At 39.2% G+C, this 19,478-nt stretch overlaps 1 protein-coding gene across 1 annotated transcript; it reads right to left on the bottom strand.

Annotated features, from left to right (window-relative positions):
- Positions 1 to 5,672: 5,672 nt before the first annotated feature.
- On the bottom strand, positions 5,673 to 19,261 carry LOC127644825 (D(4) dopamine receptor-like). The gene is made up of 4 exons (XM_052128230.1): positions 18,810 to 19,261; positions 17,718 to 17,830; positions 14,798 to 15,393; positions 5,673 to 6,131 (listed from the first exon to the last, which is right to left on the bottom strand). Exons 1-4 carry the CDS (start codon positions 19,053 to 19,055, stop codon positions 5,929 to 5,931), a joined length of 1,158 nt encoding a protein of 385 aa, XP_051984190.1. The 5' UTR covers positions 19,056 to 19,261; the 3' UTR covers positions 5,673 to 5,928.
- Positions 19,262 to 19,478: the final 217 nt, after the last annotated feature.

The following is a 19,478-nucleotide window of genomic DNA, read 5'->3' as shown; positions in this document are numbered from 1 at the left end:
TTTTAATTGTGGATTTGTGATAAGGAATGGTAATAATTTGCAAAGTCTAACAATGATCTGTGTTCCTGATATATGCTTTTCTGCATATAGAAGGATATAATGGAAGGAGCAGTACCCAAATGCCCTGTAAAGGAGTCATCAAGCCTGATATTGGTTTTTTTAATAGTGTTGTTCTTCATGTATCTTACAGACCAGTACAAAACTGGATACGAGCCACAAAATGAATGCATGACCATGCTTTTAATATGACTTTTAAAGATGAGTTTGGCCACAAAAGCATCCTCTAACAAATGGAAGCTTTTATCGTATCTAACTTTGAAATAAGTTTCTGTGGTAATCAGCATTATGCCACAAATGCTGTCGATTGAGTTTAACTTGTACTGAACCCAGAACAGTCCTTTAAATGAGCTGGAGCATGTCTTTTGTTTTAAGGGTCTGCATCACCAGCAGATGTCACTGGTTACTTCTGTTAAATGTTCTCCATTCATTTTCTGAATTATTAGGTGGAGCCTTTTGCCAGCTTGGCAGGTGCCCTGCGTGGTTCTTCTGTGCCATGCCTTCTGATAAGTCAAGATCTTGTGGAGCCATTTTTCTGGTGCTCCCAACGTCACAATGACGTGGCTGATCTGGGTGACGTTGTTAGTGGAGTAAAAAAGATGGTGGAGCTCCTTGGATGGAGGCAGGAATTAAATGAGTTACAGGATGAGTTACAATCACTCCCTGCTCTTGCAAATATAAAACATATTACTGGATGTCTGTAGATTAGTCTTCAGCCTTTTCATTTTTATTGTGAATATATATTTTTCTAGCTTTTCTGTGCTCTAAACTATTTAATGAGCTAGATATTGCTATTGTGTAGAGTAAAACTTTCTTCACTGTGATGGATCAGAGGCACAAAAACCATATATGCAAGGTATGCAATGCATATGGGCGCCATGTAAAGGGGGCACCAGCGGCTCAGTAAAGGTGGTACAATCAGCCTCCTCGACCCCTCCAACACCCCCCCCCCCCTCGCTTCACAGATACATGGGGCACAAAATTGCAAACACGCTTGTTTAGTTGCGCCCCTGTGTCTGATAATGCCACCACGGAATTAAAGATGTAAAAGAGGTTTTTCTGACTTTATATCTCACAGCTGTGACTTTTTTTCTAAGAATTCACAATTGCAAGAAAATAAAGTCTAAACTGTGTGATATAATCTCGCAATTGCGAGATATAAAGCCTATAGAACCTTGTTTAAATCTTGCAATTGCGAATTGTCGAATTTCGTACAGGTATCTCGCTATTTCTGACATTATTTCTCCTAATTGCGAGATATAGAGTCATAATTACTTGATATAAACAAAATTGCGAGTTCATATCTCGGTATTACCAGGAGTAAAGTTGCAAATGTGTTTGTGACCACGCTAGGCGCTCACATTACACGCAATGACCATGCGCTACGTCTTATCCAATTTTTATGCCAGCAAAAAGTGCAATTGGGCTTGGGTGCGAGTGTTTGCACTTTCTGTGGGTGCATGCGTCTTAGGGATGTGCACAAGAAATCGTTATGCACCAGCTAGTCAAATATTAAAAACGCTATTCGAATAGTGGAAACTGAGTTTCCTTTCCGCATTTGCCTGCCACGAGCAGCACTGAATTACACTGTCCTTCCTTCTGAGTCTCTCACCAAATGTTGCAGTTTCATTTGAGTCCACTTGGGGGCGCTTTGGATGCCTGTCACTGAGGTGTTGGATGAGAGAAGAATATGTAATTGTTATTGTCTTGGGTTGTATCTGTTTAGTTGGATGTCTTTGGAAACTTAGAGTAAAACAACAACTGGTGTGAAGCTTCATCTATTAACAGAGGCAAAGAAAAGATCTCCTGGGTGTATTGAAGCACGAGTACGTAGATATTTAATTTTTTTTCCATTTCTTCAAGCTGTAAGACCTGGGCCATTCCTACAGTTCGGTGCCTTTTAAGACCCCACTACAAGTTGTGCTATGTATAATGTTTAATTTCACCCGATTATTATAATGTTACACACCGCTGTGGGCCTAAAAGTCCAATTTTAAGTCATTGAAATTATTTCAATCATCAATCACATCAATCATCTTTGACCAAAATATGTGCTAAATCATTGGATTACTACATTATTTTGTCAAGTCAAGTTTTTTATTTGTATGACACTTTTCACAACACATCGTTTCAAAGCAGCTTTACAGAAAAGCATGCATTAACAGAATATTAAAACGATAATATCTGTAAAGTTTTAGTCATCTTTGTGTAGTTAGATTAAATATGATTGTAAATTGTGTATAAAAATAAGTAATTAAATAATTATTGTATTGGAGTGGTGGTGGCGTAGTGGGCTAAAGCACATAACTGGTAATCAGAAGGTTGCTGGTTTGATCCCCACAGCCACCACCATTGTGTCCTTGAGCAAGACACTTAACTCCAGGTTGCTCCGGGAGGATTTTCCCTGTAATAAGTGCACTGTAAGTCGCTTTGGATAAAAGTGTCTGCCAAATGCGTAAATGGAAATTTAGAAATCCAGAGAGCAAGCTGAAGGTGACTGTGGTAAGGAACACAAAACTCCATAAGAACTTGGTAAATGGAGAAAAATAACTTTGGGAGAAACCAGACTCACTGTGGGGGCCAGTTCCCCTCTGGTTAGTATTACATTCTCTCACTAACATGTATTAATTTGTAGTGTTTAACACTGATAGTTGACATTTTGCTTACGTGTCCCTTGATCTTTCAAATACCTCTGTTATGAAATGACATCAAACATACTGGAGGTCATTCTTTTGTTTTATGTATGTTTTCCTTTATTTTGTGATGTAAGTCATGTGTAGTTGAGCAAAACATGTCCACCCTGTTATAGAAAGAGATATAGGGCAAATTCATGCAATTTTAAAATAATAAATATATAATATATAATAATACATTTAAAGATATGTTAGCTAGAGTTCATTCATAGACATTTACATTTACGTTTATGCATTTGGCAGACGCTTTTATCCAAAGCGACTTACAGTGCAATTATTACAGGGACAATCCCCCCGGAGCAACCTGGAGTTAAGTGCCTTACTCAAGGACACAATGGACCATGTAGTGGCCAATTTCACACTGAATGTCCACCCTGTTATTTTCTACCCATTTAACTGAATGGAGATCTAAACTATTCAAGTCATATAAATGGTAAATGGTCTGCACTTATATAGCACGCTTTCTAACCTTAGAGGTTACCAAAGCACTTTACACTGTGTCCCAATCACCAATTCACACACAGACTCATACACCAATGGCGGCAGAGCTGCAATGGAAGGCACTAGCCTGCCATTGGGAGCAACTTGGGGTTCAGTGTCTTGCCCAAGGACACTTCGGCATGTGGAGTCGTGTGGGCCGGGGATCAAACCACCATCCCTGCGATTGGCAGCCGACCCAGCCGCCTTTTAGCTTAAAAGTATGTTTAATTTTTCAAAAGTTTCAAAACTAAAATGTCACCAAATTCTTGGAAAGCAACACCTTCTTTAAGTTTAAAACCCATCTTTAATTTAAGTTATATTTTTGCCATTTTTAGGTTTTATTAGATTTTATTTAGTTAAGAGGTAGATGGGAAACGATTTGGGAGAAGAGTGTGAATAGGTTAGGGAAGGGACTTCGAGTCGGGACTCAAACTCATGTCGCCTGAGATACTTCTGCACAATATGTTGGAGCACTACACCCCCAAAGCTACAGCACCGACAGAACCGTTTCTTTTTTCAGAAGGTTGAGATTTTGGAGGTGACGATTAGACACCCACTTTGATGTTGTTTTATGCTTACCCATTATTATATTATATACAGTCCTAACTAACAACTTTGCTACTTGTTCATTTGCTTAATTAAAATGCCATTATTAACCTTCTGGGAGACAGAATCTAATTTTTTCTTCATTCTCTATAAGAAATGTCAGGCATACTAAAGGAGCTGCACTTGATCATGCAGACATTTTATTTATTATTTAATGCGAAAAAAGAAAAGAGACAAATGGGAATTCTGCCCAATTGTCTGATCCTTGCTCATGTGTGCAGATGATGAACTCAAAGCAGGGCCGTTTCTAGACATAGGCTAACTAGGCGCTGCTATGCTCCCCAAACACCCCATCACCACCCCAGAACAGGGGCGCCAATAGGGATCTAGCCTAGGGCGCTAGAATGGTCTGAAACGGCCCTGGCTCAAAGAATAAGGCAGACTGAATCCAAGTATGGTCAAATCCTTGGAGCTTTTCTGGAAGTTCATTAGACCTTTTGTTCTTTACATTTTGGAGCCTTCAAAAAGAAGCTTTGGCAGAAACACTACAGGAACCCCAGTTTCAAACCTCATTAAGATCAGTGGGAACGTCTTGCGGCTTTATCACTGATTTGGGTTTTTGTCATTAGCAATTCCATTTTCAGCAGAATGAAATGTATGCCCACAGCTCTGCAGTATCTATACAATATTTAAGAGGTCTTCACAAATTAATCCAAATCAGATTTAGCAAAATCTGTGGTGCTACTGTCCTACTACTAGATTACAACTTGTGCACTCTGGGATCTTGTTATTTAAAATATTTAACATTTGGGCAAAAAAACTAAAAACACTTCAAAGTTCTCAAATATAGCATGTAATACATGATATATCTTATCATTAATCTTAAAGGGACAGTTCACCCAAAAATGAAAATTCTCTCCTCATTTATTCACCCTCATGCCATCCCAGATGTATGACATTCTTTCTTCAGCAGAACACAAATTAAGATTTTTAGAAGAATATCTCAGCTCTGTAGGTCTTTACAATGTAAGTGGATGGTAACAAAAAATGTGAAGCTCCAAAAAGCATATTAAGACCACATAAAATTAATTCAAACAACTCCAGTGGTTAGGTCCATGTCTTCAAAAGCAATATGAAAGGTGTGGGGGAGTAACAGATCAATATTTAAGTCATTTTTTTACTATAAATCTCCCCCTTTTACCAGCCCCCACCAGTAGGTGGCGATGTACAAAGAAAGCAAATTGCCAAAAAACAAAAGAAGAAAGTGGAGGTGGAGATTTATAGTAAAAACCACTTAAATATTGATCTGTATCGCTTATGAAGAAATTGCTGCCATTATGTTTGTTTGTTTTCTAGCTTCAAATTTTTGGACCCTGTTGACTTGCATTGTAAGGACCTACAGAGCTGAGAGATTCTTCTTAAAAGATTTGTTTGTGTTCAGCAGAAGAAAGAAAGACATACACATCTGGTATGGCATGAGGGTGAATAAATGATGAGAGAATTTAATTTTGGGGTGAAATATCCCTTTAATTCACACTGAGGCATATTATAAAATGATGCAAAACTGTTTCAGGCGCCACTGAAAATGTTCATTTGTATATAAAGGTTGTCACGATTCACTGTATTTTGCCTCTTTCATCTGTACCCCATGGACAGTCTCCCCAACACAGTCTTTATTTAATCACCCTTATGTTGTTCAAAACCCATATTTCTTTCTGGATCACAAAAGAAGATAATAGGCAGGACCTTTGCTGAAGTTACCATTCACTTTCATTGTATGGCTGAAAAGATGCAATGAAAGTCAATGGTGACCGAGGCTGTCATTCTGCCTAATATCTTCTTTTGTATTCCACTGAAGAAAGAAAATCATATGGGTTTGGAACAACATCAGGGTGAGTAAATGATGACAGAATTACCATTTCTGAGTAAACAATCCCTTAAAAATAAAGTCTACAATATGCGAACGTAGAACATGATAGGCACAAACACACAAAACACTGGCAAGATAACATAATTATAAAAACTAAATAAAACAGTTCCATATAAACACATATATAAAAAAACATACTGTACGTCCAGTATACACATATATATGTATGTAAATGTCTTTAGCATAAATTATGGTATTAGCATGTCTTATTTTTGGTTGATGTCAGCAGCAGCGGTGTAGAAATCCTTTGAAGAATTTCCTGAATTCGGTGTTGAAGACGGTGTAGATAATGGGGTTCAGAGCACTGTTCACATATCCCAGCCATGTCACTGTGCTCATCAGGTGTGGGGAGATGTCACATGACTCACACATGGCCCGTGTGGTGTGAACTACAAAGAATGGAGTCCAGCAGAAAAGGAAGGCACCTGCAGAAAAATAAAATGTCACATATTTGTCATATTTGCCACAGGAGGTTTAGTGCGTTTGAGGGCATTTTCTGACGAACACTTATATAACCTTACATTCAAATTAGATAAAGAGTGAAATTTGACTTACATGCTGTATAAAAATTAAGGCTGTCGATTTACCGCGTTGATTTATACAAAAAATAATGCATTAAGAAAATTAACGCAATTGATCATGTCCTCGACCTGTGTACATCATTTCATAATAAGGAATGTTTCTACCATCGGAGCAATTCAACCCTGATGCAGTAGCCTTTCACAGAAGACACGATCTTGCTCTCAATAACAGCTGGACCGAGCACAACGGAAAGCAGGAATCTCGGGACAGGTAACCCAGCTCTTGTGACTAGCAGTGCTGAAAACTAGTGAGACGCAACCACATAGACCAAAAATTTAAAATAGTTCAAAGGGATGTAGGCCAACTATGAGTTATGTTAAATGAGTGGTGGTGGTGTAGTGGGCTAAAGCACATAACTGGTAATCAGAAGGTTGCTGGTTCGATCCCCACAGCCATCACCATTGTGTCCTTGAGTAAGACACTTAACTCCAGGTTGTTCCGGGGGGGATTGTCCCTGTAATAAGTGCACTGTAAGTCGCTTTGGATAAAAGCGTCTGCCAAATGCATAAATGTTAAATGATATGGAAATAAAACAAACAATATTTTCACTTTTAATGCCTCTTTTTGTCTAAATGCTTTAATTGTCTGTTGATACAAAATTATGTAATATATTTAAATGATCTGAATGAATATTAATTAGGCCTATACAGTATATTATATTTATAATCATTTGAATTATTCTAAATTCTCTTTAATTGAGGGCCTCAGTACACATTGTTATGCGGTGAATCTGATTAATTAATCGGCACATCTTATAATGATTTTGATCAAAATAGATTTGATCAATTGACAGCCCTATTAAAACACAATGCAATGAATTGTGCCTTGCTAATTAGGTTGCTTTTATACAGAGTTAAGCTTTTATAAAGATGTATTTGATTACCAAATAAATTAATTTCTGTTTGTGAAAACAAACAGAACACAAAACAAAAATTTGTGTTTACAGTAATGCAGTTACAGTGAAAGTCTATGGGGCGAGGCTTTGTGAGCAGGTAGGTGTGGTGGTGGTGTAGTAGGCTAATGGGGCTAATGGGGCTAATGCGCACAACTGTTAATCAGAAGGTTGCTGGTTTGATCTCCACAGCCACCACCATTGTGTCCTTGAGCAAGGCACTTAACTCCAGGTTGTTCCAGGGGGATTGTCCCTGTAATAAGTGCACTGTAAGTCACTTTGGATAAAAGCGTCTGCCAAATGCATAAATGTGCCGGAATAAACATTAAAATACACAGGGGCGAATTCACTAAACAGTTGCGGCACTTTTATTTTAATATAGTTTATGTAGGCTCAATCAGCGCTGAAATAGTGCTGTCCTAAGCTTTTAAATTAAGTCGCTGTCATTCTTTTCTGCACAAACATGGCTCCTTTCTTGGAAAGTAGGGTAATTATAAATTGCGCTTTATTCAGAAAACTCTGCACTATTTGCCCGGCACCAGGGCTGGACTGGGAATATCTGGGGATATCACGGCGCTGTTTTGTTCTGCATAACGCAGCGGCTCATTTCTGCTTATCGCAGCCCATTTGGCCCATTTGGCGCCCGACCCACCGGACCCCTTGGTTCTCCTGATGGCCAGTCCTCCCCTGATCGGCCCCAAAGTGCATCGGCCCACTGGGAAAATGCCCGGTATGCCAGATTACCAGTCCAGCCCTGCCCGGCACAACAAACATCACGCTATTACCACCAGAGGAAAGCAGGAGGTAAAGTGAACTTTATTTAAAAGAGGAGCTTGCGTACATTTTCTATTGATCATGTCAGGAGTAATTCGTCAAATAACAATGAAATGATGGAGAAGGGTGTTATAAGCTGGCATAGCCTGTTTCGATGCCCGGTGTAGTCATTAGTCAAGCATACTTTCGGCATGTTAAAATGATGATTTAGGTGCGAGGGTTCATAAATAGACAAAAACACCCCTGAACTCAGAAACAGTTTGCCAGTTTGCATGCCACAGGTGATGTCGATCAGACTTCGGATGTTTTACACCCAAAACAATCGTTTAATAAACTGCATGTTATCATCAAAGTCCTGCTTCTGAGCATCCAAGGCTCAGAATATTCAAGTATTACTGCTCTGAAAGCTCTCAAAGCTTTGGATAACCCAGTAACCTGTAAAATCACAGCCATTAATTCCACATTATGCAACGCTGGCACAGTAGGAATCTGTTGCAAAAGTGACCAAACATGTGAGACGAAGCTCCTGATATAAATCAACCTCATGTGTATTATAGATATTAATGTGCTCTTCCAGTGGCCTCTGCTGTGCTGAATTATTCAAATACAGTAATGGTATTTCTATAAATATCTAGTGATGGATTTGGAAAGTTTTAGATCATCTGCTTAACTGCAATAACATGTTTTTCTGATGCAAGAAATGTTTACAGCTCCATTAGCTGTTTCCCCCCAGTAGTTTTAGATCCAATGAAACACCATGCGGTGAAAACAGTGTTCAGTCTACATTCCTTAAGTGAAAATGTGCAGTTGGTATCATAAGTAGGTATTTCTACCTGATCTGTCTCCTAAAAATGACACCTTCATTTGAGATATCATAATATATATATATATATATATATATATATATATATATATATATATATATATATATATATAATATAATATAGTCAGGATAGTTCAGTCATATACTTTAGTATGTACAGTGTTAAAATAGGGATAGTTCACCCCAAAATTAAAATTCTCTCATCATTTACACACTCTCATGCCATCCTAGATGTGTATGACTTTCTTTCTTATGCAGAACACAAATGAAAGCATAGTTGGTCCGCACAATGCAAGTGAATGGTGACCAGACCATTGTAGCTCCAAAAGGCAATATAAAAGTAATCCATAAGACTCCAGTGGTTTAATCCATGTCTTCTGAAGTGATATGATAGGTGTGGGTGAGAAACAGATCAATCTTTAAGTCCTTTTTTTACTGTAAATCTACACTTTCACATTCAGCCACCTACTGGTTGGGCTAGTCAAAAGTGGAGATTGATAGTAAAAAAGAATTTAAAGATCGATCTGTTTCTCACCCACACCTATCATATCGCTTCTGAAGACATGGATTAAACCACAGGAGTCTTATGGATTACTATTATGGCTCCTTTATATCAATTGTGGACCATCTGAGTTCTGGTCACCATTCACTTGCATTGTGAGGACCAACAGAGCTGAGATATTCTTCTAAAAATCTTCATTTGTGTTGCAGAAGAAAGTCGTAAAACACCTGGGATGGCATGAGGTAAATAAAGTGAGTAAATAATGAGAGACTTTTCATTTTTAGGTGAACTATCCCTTTAATATGCAGATTAAACTATAAGCAATTTGAAGGTTGATTTCCCCCAAAAGTGTAAACACTCTGGTTTTATTGCACTATCAAAATTGCTCTATTTGTTTGAGCATCCCGATCAGCATGAGACAGCTATATTGGTGCAACTAATAGCTGGGCTATATGCCAAAATAATGTTTCTGGTGACACAGTGCAACATTGTCCATCATCTGTCCCAGTTTTCATAAATAACCCAACAGACAGATTGTGCATCACATTGTTTTCTAAAGGAACTTATAGACAGTGACTGAGTAACACTGGCAGAGTGGATCCTCATTTTAACCTCTCCATAATGGCAATATATAATATATACAGTGAGGAAAATAAGTATTTGAACACCCTGCTATTTTGCAAGTTCTCCCACTTGGAAATCATGGAGGGGTCTGAAATTGTCATCGTAGGTGCATGTCCACTGTGAGAGACATAATCTAAAAAAAAAAATCCAGAAATCACAATATATGATTTTTTAACTATTTATTTGTATGATACAGCTGCAAATAAGTATTTGAACACCTGTCTATCAGCTAGAATTCTGACCCTCAAAGACCTGTTAGTCTGCCTTTAAAATGTCCACCTCCACTCCATTTATTATCCTAAATTAGATGCACCTGTTTGAGGTCGTTAGCTGCATAAAGACACCTGTCCACCCCATACAATCAGTAAGAATCCAACTACTAACATGGCCAAGACCAAAGAGCTGTCCAAAGACACTAGAGACAAAATTGTACACCTCCACAAGGCTGGAAAGGGCTACAGGGAAATCGCCAAGCAGCTTGGTGAAAAAAGGTCCACTGTTGGAGCAATCATTAGAAAATGGAAGAAGCTAAACATGACTGTCAATCTCCCTCGGACTGGGGCTCCATGCAAGATCTCACCTCGTGGGGTCTCAATGATCCTAAGAAAGGTGAGAAATCAGCCCAGAACTACACGGGAGGAGCTGGTCAATGACCTGAAAAGAGCTGGGACCACCGCTTCCAAGGTTACTGTTGGTAATACACTAAGACGCCATGGTTTGAAATCATGCATGGCACGGAAGGTTCCCCTGCTTAAACCAGCACATGTCAAGGCCCGTCTTAAGTTTGCCAATGACCATTTGGATGATCCAGAGGAGCCATGGGTGAAAGTCATGTGGTCAGATGAGACAAAAATAAAACTTTTTGGTCATAATTCCACTAACTGTGTTTGGAGGAAGAAGAATGATGAGTACCATCCCAAGAACACCATCCCTACTGTGAAGCATGGGGGTGGTAGCATCATGCTTTGGGGGTGTTTTTCTGCACATGGGACAGGGCTGACTGCACTGTATTAAGGAGAGGATGACCGGGGCCATGTATTGTGAGATTTTGGGGAACAACTTCCTTCCCTCAGTTAGAGCATTGTAGATGGGTCGAGGCTGGGTCTTCCAACATGACAATGACCCGAAGCACACAGCCAGGATAACCAAGGAGTGGCTCTGTAAGAAGCATATCAATGTTCTGGCGTGGCCTAGCCAGTCTCCAGACCTAAACCCAATAGAGAATCTTTGGAGGGAGCTCAAACTCCGTGTTTCTCAGTGACAGCCCAGAAACCTGACTGATCTAGAGAAGATCTGTGTGGAGGAGTGGGCCAAAATCCCTCCTGCAGTGTGTGCAAACCTGGTGAAAAACTACAGGAAACGTCTGACCTCTGTAATTGCAAACAAAGGCTACTGTACCAAATATTAACACTGATCTTCTCAGGTGTTCAAATACTTATTTGCAGCTGTATCATACAAATAAATAGTTAAAAAATCATATATTGTGATTTCTGGATTTTTTTTTTTAGATTATGTCTCTCACAGTGGACATGCACCTACGATGACAATTTCAGACCCCTCCATGATTTCCAAGTGGGAGAACTTGCAAAATAGCAGGGTGTTCAAATACTTATTTTCCTCACTGTATATATATATACTGTATAAAGCAATTCTTATATATATAATTCTTCTTTGATACAGTATATGATTGTTGGTTCTCCTAAATTACTAACATTAAATCATCTTTTATCTTAAAACTGTCAGGTTAATAAATATGCATGCATTTAATACAATGCATTCAAACGCCTTCATTTTTTCACATTTTGCTATGTTGCAGCCTTATGCTAAAATGCTTTTAAAAAAATTCACATCAATCTACACTCCTTACCCCATAATGACAAAGCAAAAAAACAATTTTTGATAACTTATAAAGGAAAAACTGAAATATCACATTGACAAAGTATTCAGACCCTTAACTCAGTACTTAGTTGAAGCGCCTTTGGCAGCGATTACGGCCTCAAGTCTTTTGGGGTATCATGCAACAAGCTTTGCACACCTGGATTTGGGGATTTTCTGCCATTTTTCTCTGCAGATCATCTCAAGCTCTGTCAGGTTGGATGGGGACCATCAGTGGACAGCCATTTTCAGATCTTCAGAGATGTCCGATTGGGTTCAAGTTTGGGTTCTGGCTGGGCCAATCAAGGACATTCACAGAGTTGTCCCTAAGCTACTCTTGCGTTGTCTTGGCTGTGTGCTTAGGGTCATTGTCCTGTTAGAAGGTGAACTTTCAGCCCAGTCTGGGGTCCAGAGCTCTCTGGACCAGGTTTTCATTAAGGATATCTCTGTATTTTGCTGCGTTCTGTGTGCAGTGATGGTTGTCCTTCTACAAGTTTCTCCCATCTCCACACATGATCTCTGGAGCTCAACCAGAGTGACCATTGGGTTCTTGGTCACCTCTCTTACCCAGGTCCCCTCCGATTGCTTAGTTTGGCCGGGCGGCCAGCTTTAGGAAGTGTCTTGGTTGTTTAAAACGTCTTTCATTTAAGAATTATGGAGGCCACTGTGCTCTTGGGAACCTTCAATGCAGCCGAAATATTTTTATGTAGCCTTTCCCAGATGCTTGGTTTTTGTTCTGTGGAGTGGTGGTGGTGTAGTGGTCTAAGCACATAACTGGTAATCTGGTGATCAGAAGGACGCTGGTTTGATCCCCACAGCCACCGTCATTGAGCAAGGCACTTAACTCCAGGTTGCTCCAGGGGGATTGTCCCTGTAATAAGGTGCTCTGTAAGTCGCTTTGGATAAAAGCGTCTGCCAAATGCATAAATGTAAATGTAAATGTTCTGATATGCATTTTCAGCTACGAGACAGGTGTGTGCTTTTCCAAATCATGTCCAATAAATTTTATTTGCCACAGATGGACTCCAATCAAAGTGTAGAAACATCTCAAATATGATCCAGAGAAGTGGGATGCACCTGAACTAAATTACCAGTGTCAAAGCAAAGGGTCTGAATACTTATGTCAATGTGATATTTCTGTTTTTTCTTTTAAATAAATTTGCAAAGTTATCAAAAATCTGTTTTTTGGTTTGTCATTATGTGAAAAAAATTAAATAATAATTTAAAGTATTTTAGCATAAGACTGCAACATAAATTATGGGGTCTGAGTACTTTATTAATGCACTGTATGTAAATAGTTTTGCCGGTATTTATCTAACACTACATGTTCGCTCACTATCAAACATAGTGATACAGTAAATGTGATTATGACCTACTTCTTCCTTATAACTAGGGGACCCCCCAAGAGCTCTGACTTAATTCGACCATTGCATTGGAGAATATATGAACGATTTACATTTAAATAAAAATACAAACATGAATTGTGAAAAAAAGCTCAGCGGTAAAGATGCTTACAACCACCCCTGGAGTTCACTAGTTTGAATCCCAGGGTGTGCTGAGTGACTCCAGCCAGGTCTCCTAAGCAACCAAATTGGCCCGGTTACTTGGGAGGGTAGTTTCACATGGGGTAACCTCATATTGGTCGCTATAATGTGGTTTGTACTCGGTGGGGCACGTGGTGAGTTGAGTGTTGATGCCGCGGTGGATGGCGTGAAGCCTCCACATGCGCCATGTCTCCGTGGCAATGCGCTCAACAAACCACGTGATAAGATATGTGGGTTGACTGTCTCAGATGGAGGCAGCTGGAATTCGTCCTCCGCCACCCGGATTGAGGCAAGGACTTAAAAGCGCATTGGGAATTGGGCATTCCAAATTGGGTGAAAAATGGGAAACTACTTGCAAATATCCAAACATCCCATCATATTTCATTCGAGAACATCAATCACAATGCTTCATTGGATTGTAGTTCATTCCCTCATGAAAGACATTAAGTACAAATCTTGTACCTTTGTCTTTCTGTCTGTTTTTTTTTTTGGCTTCACATCAAATTTTGCAATGTTGTGATTCACATCGGAGTTGGTTGGTATGCTTCATGGCTTAAAATTCTTTTATGAAGGATTTTATGTAATTCCTATGGAATAAATGAATGGGAAAAATACTTTGGGAACCAAGACGGCTGAAAAGGTGTCTGGCACTGTTGCGCTACTTTGCCGCACATTATACACATTTTCATAAAGATATTCATAAACTAGCTAGGAAATAATATTAATAATGAAGAAAATCAATATTTATAAAACACAACTGTGTTATAATGTGATGTGATTCTTGGTGATCCTATGACACTCTTAACGTTTTTGTAGGTTTGTGTGCTAAAGATTTGCGGCCAAGCAATTAGGTTAAGACAACAGACGAACACTTACGTCATAATTGGATTGAGGGATTTACCTGGAGTTAGCATTTCTCTGGGTGTTACAGTGAAATTCAACTTTTGCGGCACTTTTATGCATAACGTTTTGATGCATAAAGTTACGTACACAGACTAATTGTTCTCAATTGTCATAAATACCTCAAGAGAATTTATTAAGTTGCATTTCATGTTTTTTTTATTCTACATTTTGAAGCCACATCAGCTGAATTATATAGTAAGCACTTTCATCAGCAAGACTTCATACATCTGACATACATACATCCACTTTAACCCTGAATTTGTAATGTTTTTTTTAATGCCTACCCCCCTAAGAATTATGTACATATTTAACCAGGATTTACTTTATTATCCTTTATTATGTGAGATTCTTCTCTATTGATTTAAAAATGCGCTTCATGTGTTAACATTACCGACTGATCAAGGTTAATACATTAGGTTGCGGCAACAAAACTAATTTTAAGGTTTAGATCGGGTAGAAAAGGTTCCTTAAGGTAGCAATTGCACATTACCGCCATTTACAGTTTTGTTTTTGTGTTATTATTATGCACTGATCAATCGATCAATCGGATCTACAACTATTTCAAAACTTACCCACAACAACAGGTAAAACCCTCATGGCTTTTCTCTCCCTTCCATTGATCTTCACCCTCTTCTTTCTTCGAGTTGGCTGGCCATATTGAATGTCTGGATAGGGCACAATTTGAATAGGGCTGTGTTTACACTCTGATGGGAAGGGACAGACAGGCTGTGTGAAGTCATCCAGCTCTTCAAGGCTGGACTGGGCCAGGTCCCTCTCAATGACCTGGGGAAGGGACGCAGTCAGAGCCCCCAGGGGTGGGAGTGCGGCGGCCACCGCAGCATGCTGCAACCTGCGACAGGCTTGAATACTGTTTCTCAGTTTGGCTATGCGAGCTTCTTCCCACTTGCGCAAGCCATGAAACATCCCAAGGTACAGTAGGAGCATGATGGGGCAGGGAATGAAGAAAGAACAGACTGAGGAATATACCACGTAATTATTGTCTTCCAGTTTGCACTCTCTGGGGTCTCTTTGCGGAACATTGTTGATACCGAAGATAACCGGCGACGCCACGGCCAACGCCAGGAGCCAAGTGGCAGAGAGTAAGACAATCTGCCGATTGTCAACGTGCTTTCGGTTGTAGTTCAGTGGTATGGACACAGCAATAAACCTGTGAACATATGCATGTACAATTTTACTCCTGGATGCAGGAAATGCATGAAATCGAGACTTATTAGAGCGCAACAGTCGGGTTTCAGAAGTACAGTAAAAATCCCATTAATTTTCTTCATAACAGAGCCAGTCTCCCTACACTCTCAATCAGGGACGGATTACTGACCGGGCCAATGTTGACTACCCTTGACTACCCCCCCATCTCTTAAAAGTTTTGGGCATGAACAACCAACCCCAATCCCAGAGCCAGTCTCTCTACACTCTCAATCAGGGACAGATTACCGACCGGGCCAATGTTGACTACCCTTGACGCCAACATACATTTTCAAATGATAAAATCGCTTTAAAGTTGAACAAAAATCGTTTCTGTCACTGCCTGTTCTTAATCTGTCCTTGGCGGTCCGTGACCCAATCAGAACACACCTGTGACTCATTTTTGGGTAAATATTGCTCAACTTTCAGCCTTTATCCCTCTCAGAGGCTTAATTAGCCTGATAAGGGACCGTGTGTGTATAATCGCCGCGTTCTCGGGGAACACAAGGGGTCTCCTCCACTCCTGGCAGCGGCCCTGACCGCTCCAGTTGGTCGGTTAGGAGCTCCTTCTCCCCTCGCGGTTGGCAGCCGTTCCTCCGCTTCCAGGCAGCCGGGCTCCTCCGTCCCCCAGCAGACGACCGCAGCTGCTCCGTTGGGGTGGAAGGTAGTAGCGAGAACACGATTACGGTATATCCCTCCTCTTTTCCTGGTCTTCGACACAGTGTAAAGGGATTTAAGGGAAAGGAGGAGGCGAGAACCAGCTTGACAATATAAATAATAGATTTAATGCTAAACTTAAACAAACGACACAAACACACATGATGGTCAGCTGACCATAAACGATCTCTCTCTCGTTGCACCACCTTCCGCAGTCAGCCTTTATCCCTCTCGGAGGCTCAATTAGCCTGATAAGGGACTGGGTGTGTATAATCACGACCCAGCCCCGCCCTCCGCCCTGTCACACTGATTATGCAGTTTGCATTCTTTCTTGACAAAATGTATCATTCCTTCTTTTCTTAAAAAATATATTGAGGTTATAGTGAGGCACTTACAGTGGATGTGAATGGGGAATTCTTTGAGGTTTTAAAGGTAAAAATGTGAAGCTTATAATTTTATAAAAGCACTTTTGTATTATTTGCGCTGTAAAGTTGTTTAAATCATAGTTTTAAGGTCGTTTTAGATTTTTAGGGTTTACGTCTTCATGGCAGCAAAGATGTAAAATTGGATATAACTTTACACAGAAAAGGTTAGTATGCAATTTAATCACACTAAAATAATGTTGACATGCATTTTGTTTATGCCTTGTTTTAAAACTTCTGAAACAGTAAGTATTCTATTTTTTCTCCCAATTTGGAATGCTCTATTCCCACTACTTAGTAGGTTCTTGTGGTGGCGCGGTTACTTGCCTCAATCCGGGTGGCGGAGGACAAGTCTCAGTTGCCTCCACTTCTGAGACCGTCAATCCACACATCTTATCACGTGGCTCGTTGTGCATGACATCGTGGAGACTCACAGCATGTGGAGGCTCATGCTACTCTCTGATTTGGTTGCTTAGGAGACCTGGCTGGAGTCACTCAGCACACACTGACTTCGAACTCGTGACTCCAGGGGTGGTAGTCAGATTCAATACTCGCTGAGCTATCCAGGCCCCAAACAGTGAGTATTTTAACATTTACAGATTGTCCTCATTATTTCCATTGTAAGTGCCTCACTGTAACCCATATTTTGTGCTTTTCTTAAAGAAAGGAGGGTCGAAAATAATTTTTGTGGTAATCAACTGCACACTCTCACGGCGAAATCGTCAGGATTCATACGACTTTTCTAAATTTGGCTAATTCGTATGACTTTCACTACAGCCAATGATGTCACCGGACATCGTTTCCATCTAATACGTGACAATTACTTGCTTCTGTCACACATATCAGCTTCATATCATGTTTACACACTCTACTGAACGGTTAGGTTTAGATAAGGGGTTTGGGTAAGGGCCTAATATTAATAAGCATGTCCTCAATATCTCATGCGCGAAACTCACACTTACGCATTAGACATCCGGGCATTTGCACCTGATGAAATTGTACTAATTTATATGAATGCACTCATACGAAATCATACGAAATAACTCGTAAAATATGTAAAAATGTTCATGAGACTGGGTGGTAATCAACATTATTGCACAAATGTTGTTGATTGAGCTTAACTTGTGTTGAACATGGATTATTCCTTTAAAGCAGTGCTATACATGCAATTCATCAGGAACTGTGGAGAAGAGATGAGAGAAATTCAAACCTGTCAACACTGATTGCACAAAGGTTGAATATAGATGCTGTGCAGAGCATTACGTCCATAGTCATTAGTCCATCGCAGAGAGCCAAATTCATGGACCAGACACCACCTTGAAACTGGAAATATCACAGATTTACAGTATTAAATCAAAGAGTGTATTAACGTAAAATCAATAAATTATTTACAATACAGTAGTGAAGAGCAATAGCCATCCTATGACACTCATCTGCACTTGATTCACAGTAGGAGTCAAAGTAATGAGCCTAATGAAGCAACAACTTAACCGATTGAACATGGTCAGAGTGGCAACTTGAGGTTAACAGGAGATTAGATAGTTATGTAACTGAGAGAGGTGATATGTTGCAACCAACATTTATCCTTTCAAAATTACAAATAAAAAAATCATAATAACTGCGCATTTAAATTTCATTACAAAATTCCATTAAATTGAACTGAGTAATATTTAATTAAATAAAAAGTTAAAAACAAACAAAATTAAAAATATGAAAAAAATAAAATAATAATAATTAAAAAATAATGCTATATATATATATATATATATATATATATATATATATATATATATATATATATATATATATATATATATATATATATATTAATATTTAAAATATGAATTAAAAAAATATATTTTTTATATATATATATATTTAAATATGAATATTTTAATTGCTACTCTTTTTTTATTTTTATTACATAATTCAATTTGATGAAATTTTGTTATCTTAAAAACAGGCTAGCATTTTATTTTTTGGGGGTATTTAAAAGGGGGGAAAAATAATTAGTCTAATGTATTATTTAAATCCGTAGGCTATTTTAGTCATAGTGATAATTATGCAAGCATCCTACATGAACTTCTTAATTTATTTATCATAATTTAAATGAATTAAAACCATTAAAATGTCTAATCTCTATGTTCATTGCCATGTATTGATCTATATTGACCTACTGTATGCCTTATGTGGTTGTACCATGTTAGAATGATGGTAACAAACTATGATTGTAAACGAAATGCACCGTAATGTATTAAAAAAATAAAATGTTGCAATCAAACTCATGCATTAGGCTGCTTACCTCCGCATAAACAAAAAGCGGTAAAACCAAAACTGCCAACAGCAGATCTGCCACAGCTAAACTCACAATGAAGTAGTTTGTCGTTGTCTTCAGGGCTTTTCCCTTGTAAACGCAAAGGCACACGAGTACATTCCCGCATATGATCACTATAATGAGCAATAGTCCAAATATGAGGGCAGGAACATTGTGAGAAGACACCGGCGGCGACAGAAGAGTGCTGTTCAAGCGCGAGACGTTCACCGACATTGTTCCGGAAGGCAGCCTTCACGCATTGATCCGCTTCTTAGTCAAAAGTTTTCATTAATGTCTCGTTTTGTCCAGTCCACTGTGGGCCATCTCTCCCCATCTTGTGTTATGTCCGAAAACAAGTCATCTCTGCCAGCTGTCCCGGACAGAGGAAGCCTGTTATTGAAGGTCAGTCCCATATCTGCTGTCCCTCATCCCGCGCTTTAAATAACCATGTCCGATAATCTAGGAAAGTTAATGTCATATGATGGGAGCTGATGTCAAAAAGAAACTTTTTCGACCCAATCCAACAGTGTGTTTACTGCTGAGGGATCCTAATTCTTCTCACTGGAGGGCTGATGTGCCTCACTGTACTAAAGGTGTAATAGCCTTTCTTTAAAGGGACAGTTCACCCAAAAATGAAAATTATCTCATCATTTACTC

Source organism: Xyrauchen texanus, chromosome 1 (assembly GCF_025860055.1).
Source record: "Xyrauchen texanus isolate HMW12.3.18 chromosome 1, RBS_HiC_50CHRs, whole genome shotgun sequence".
In the NCBI taxonomy this organism is placed as follows: Eukaryota; Metazoa; Chordata; class Actinopteri; order Cypriniformes; family Catostomidae; genus Xyrauchen; species Xyrauchen texanus.
This window is presented reverse-complemented; position numbering and strand designations above follow the sequence as displayed.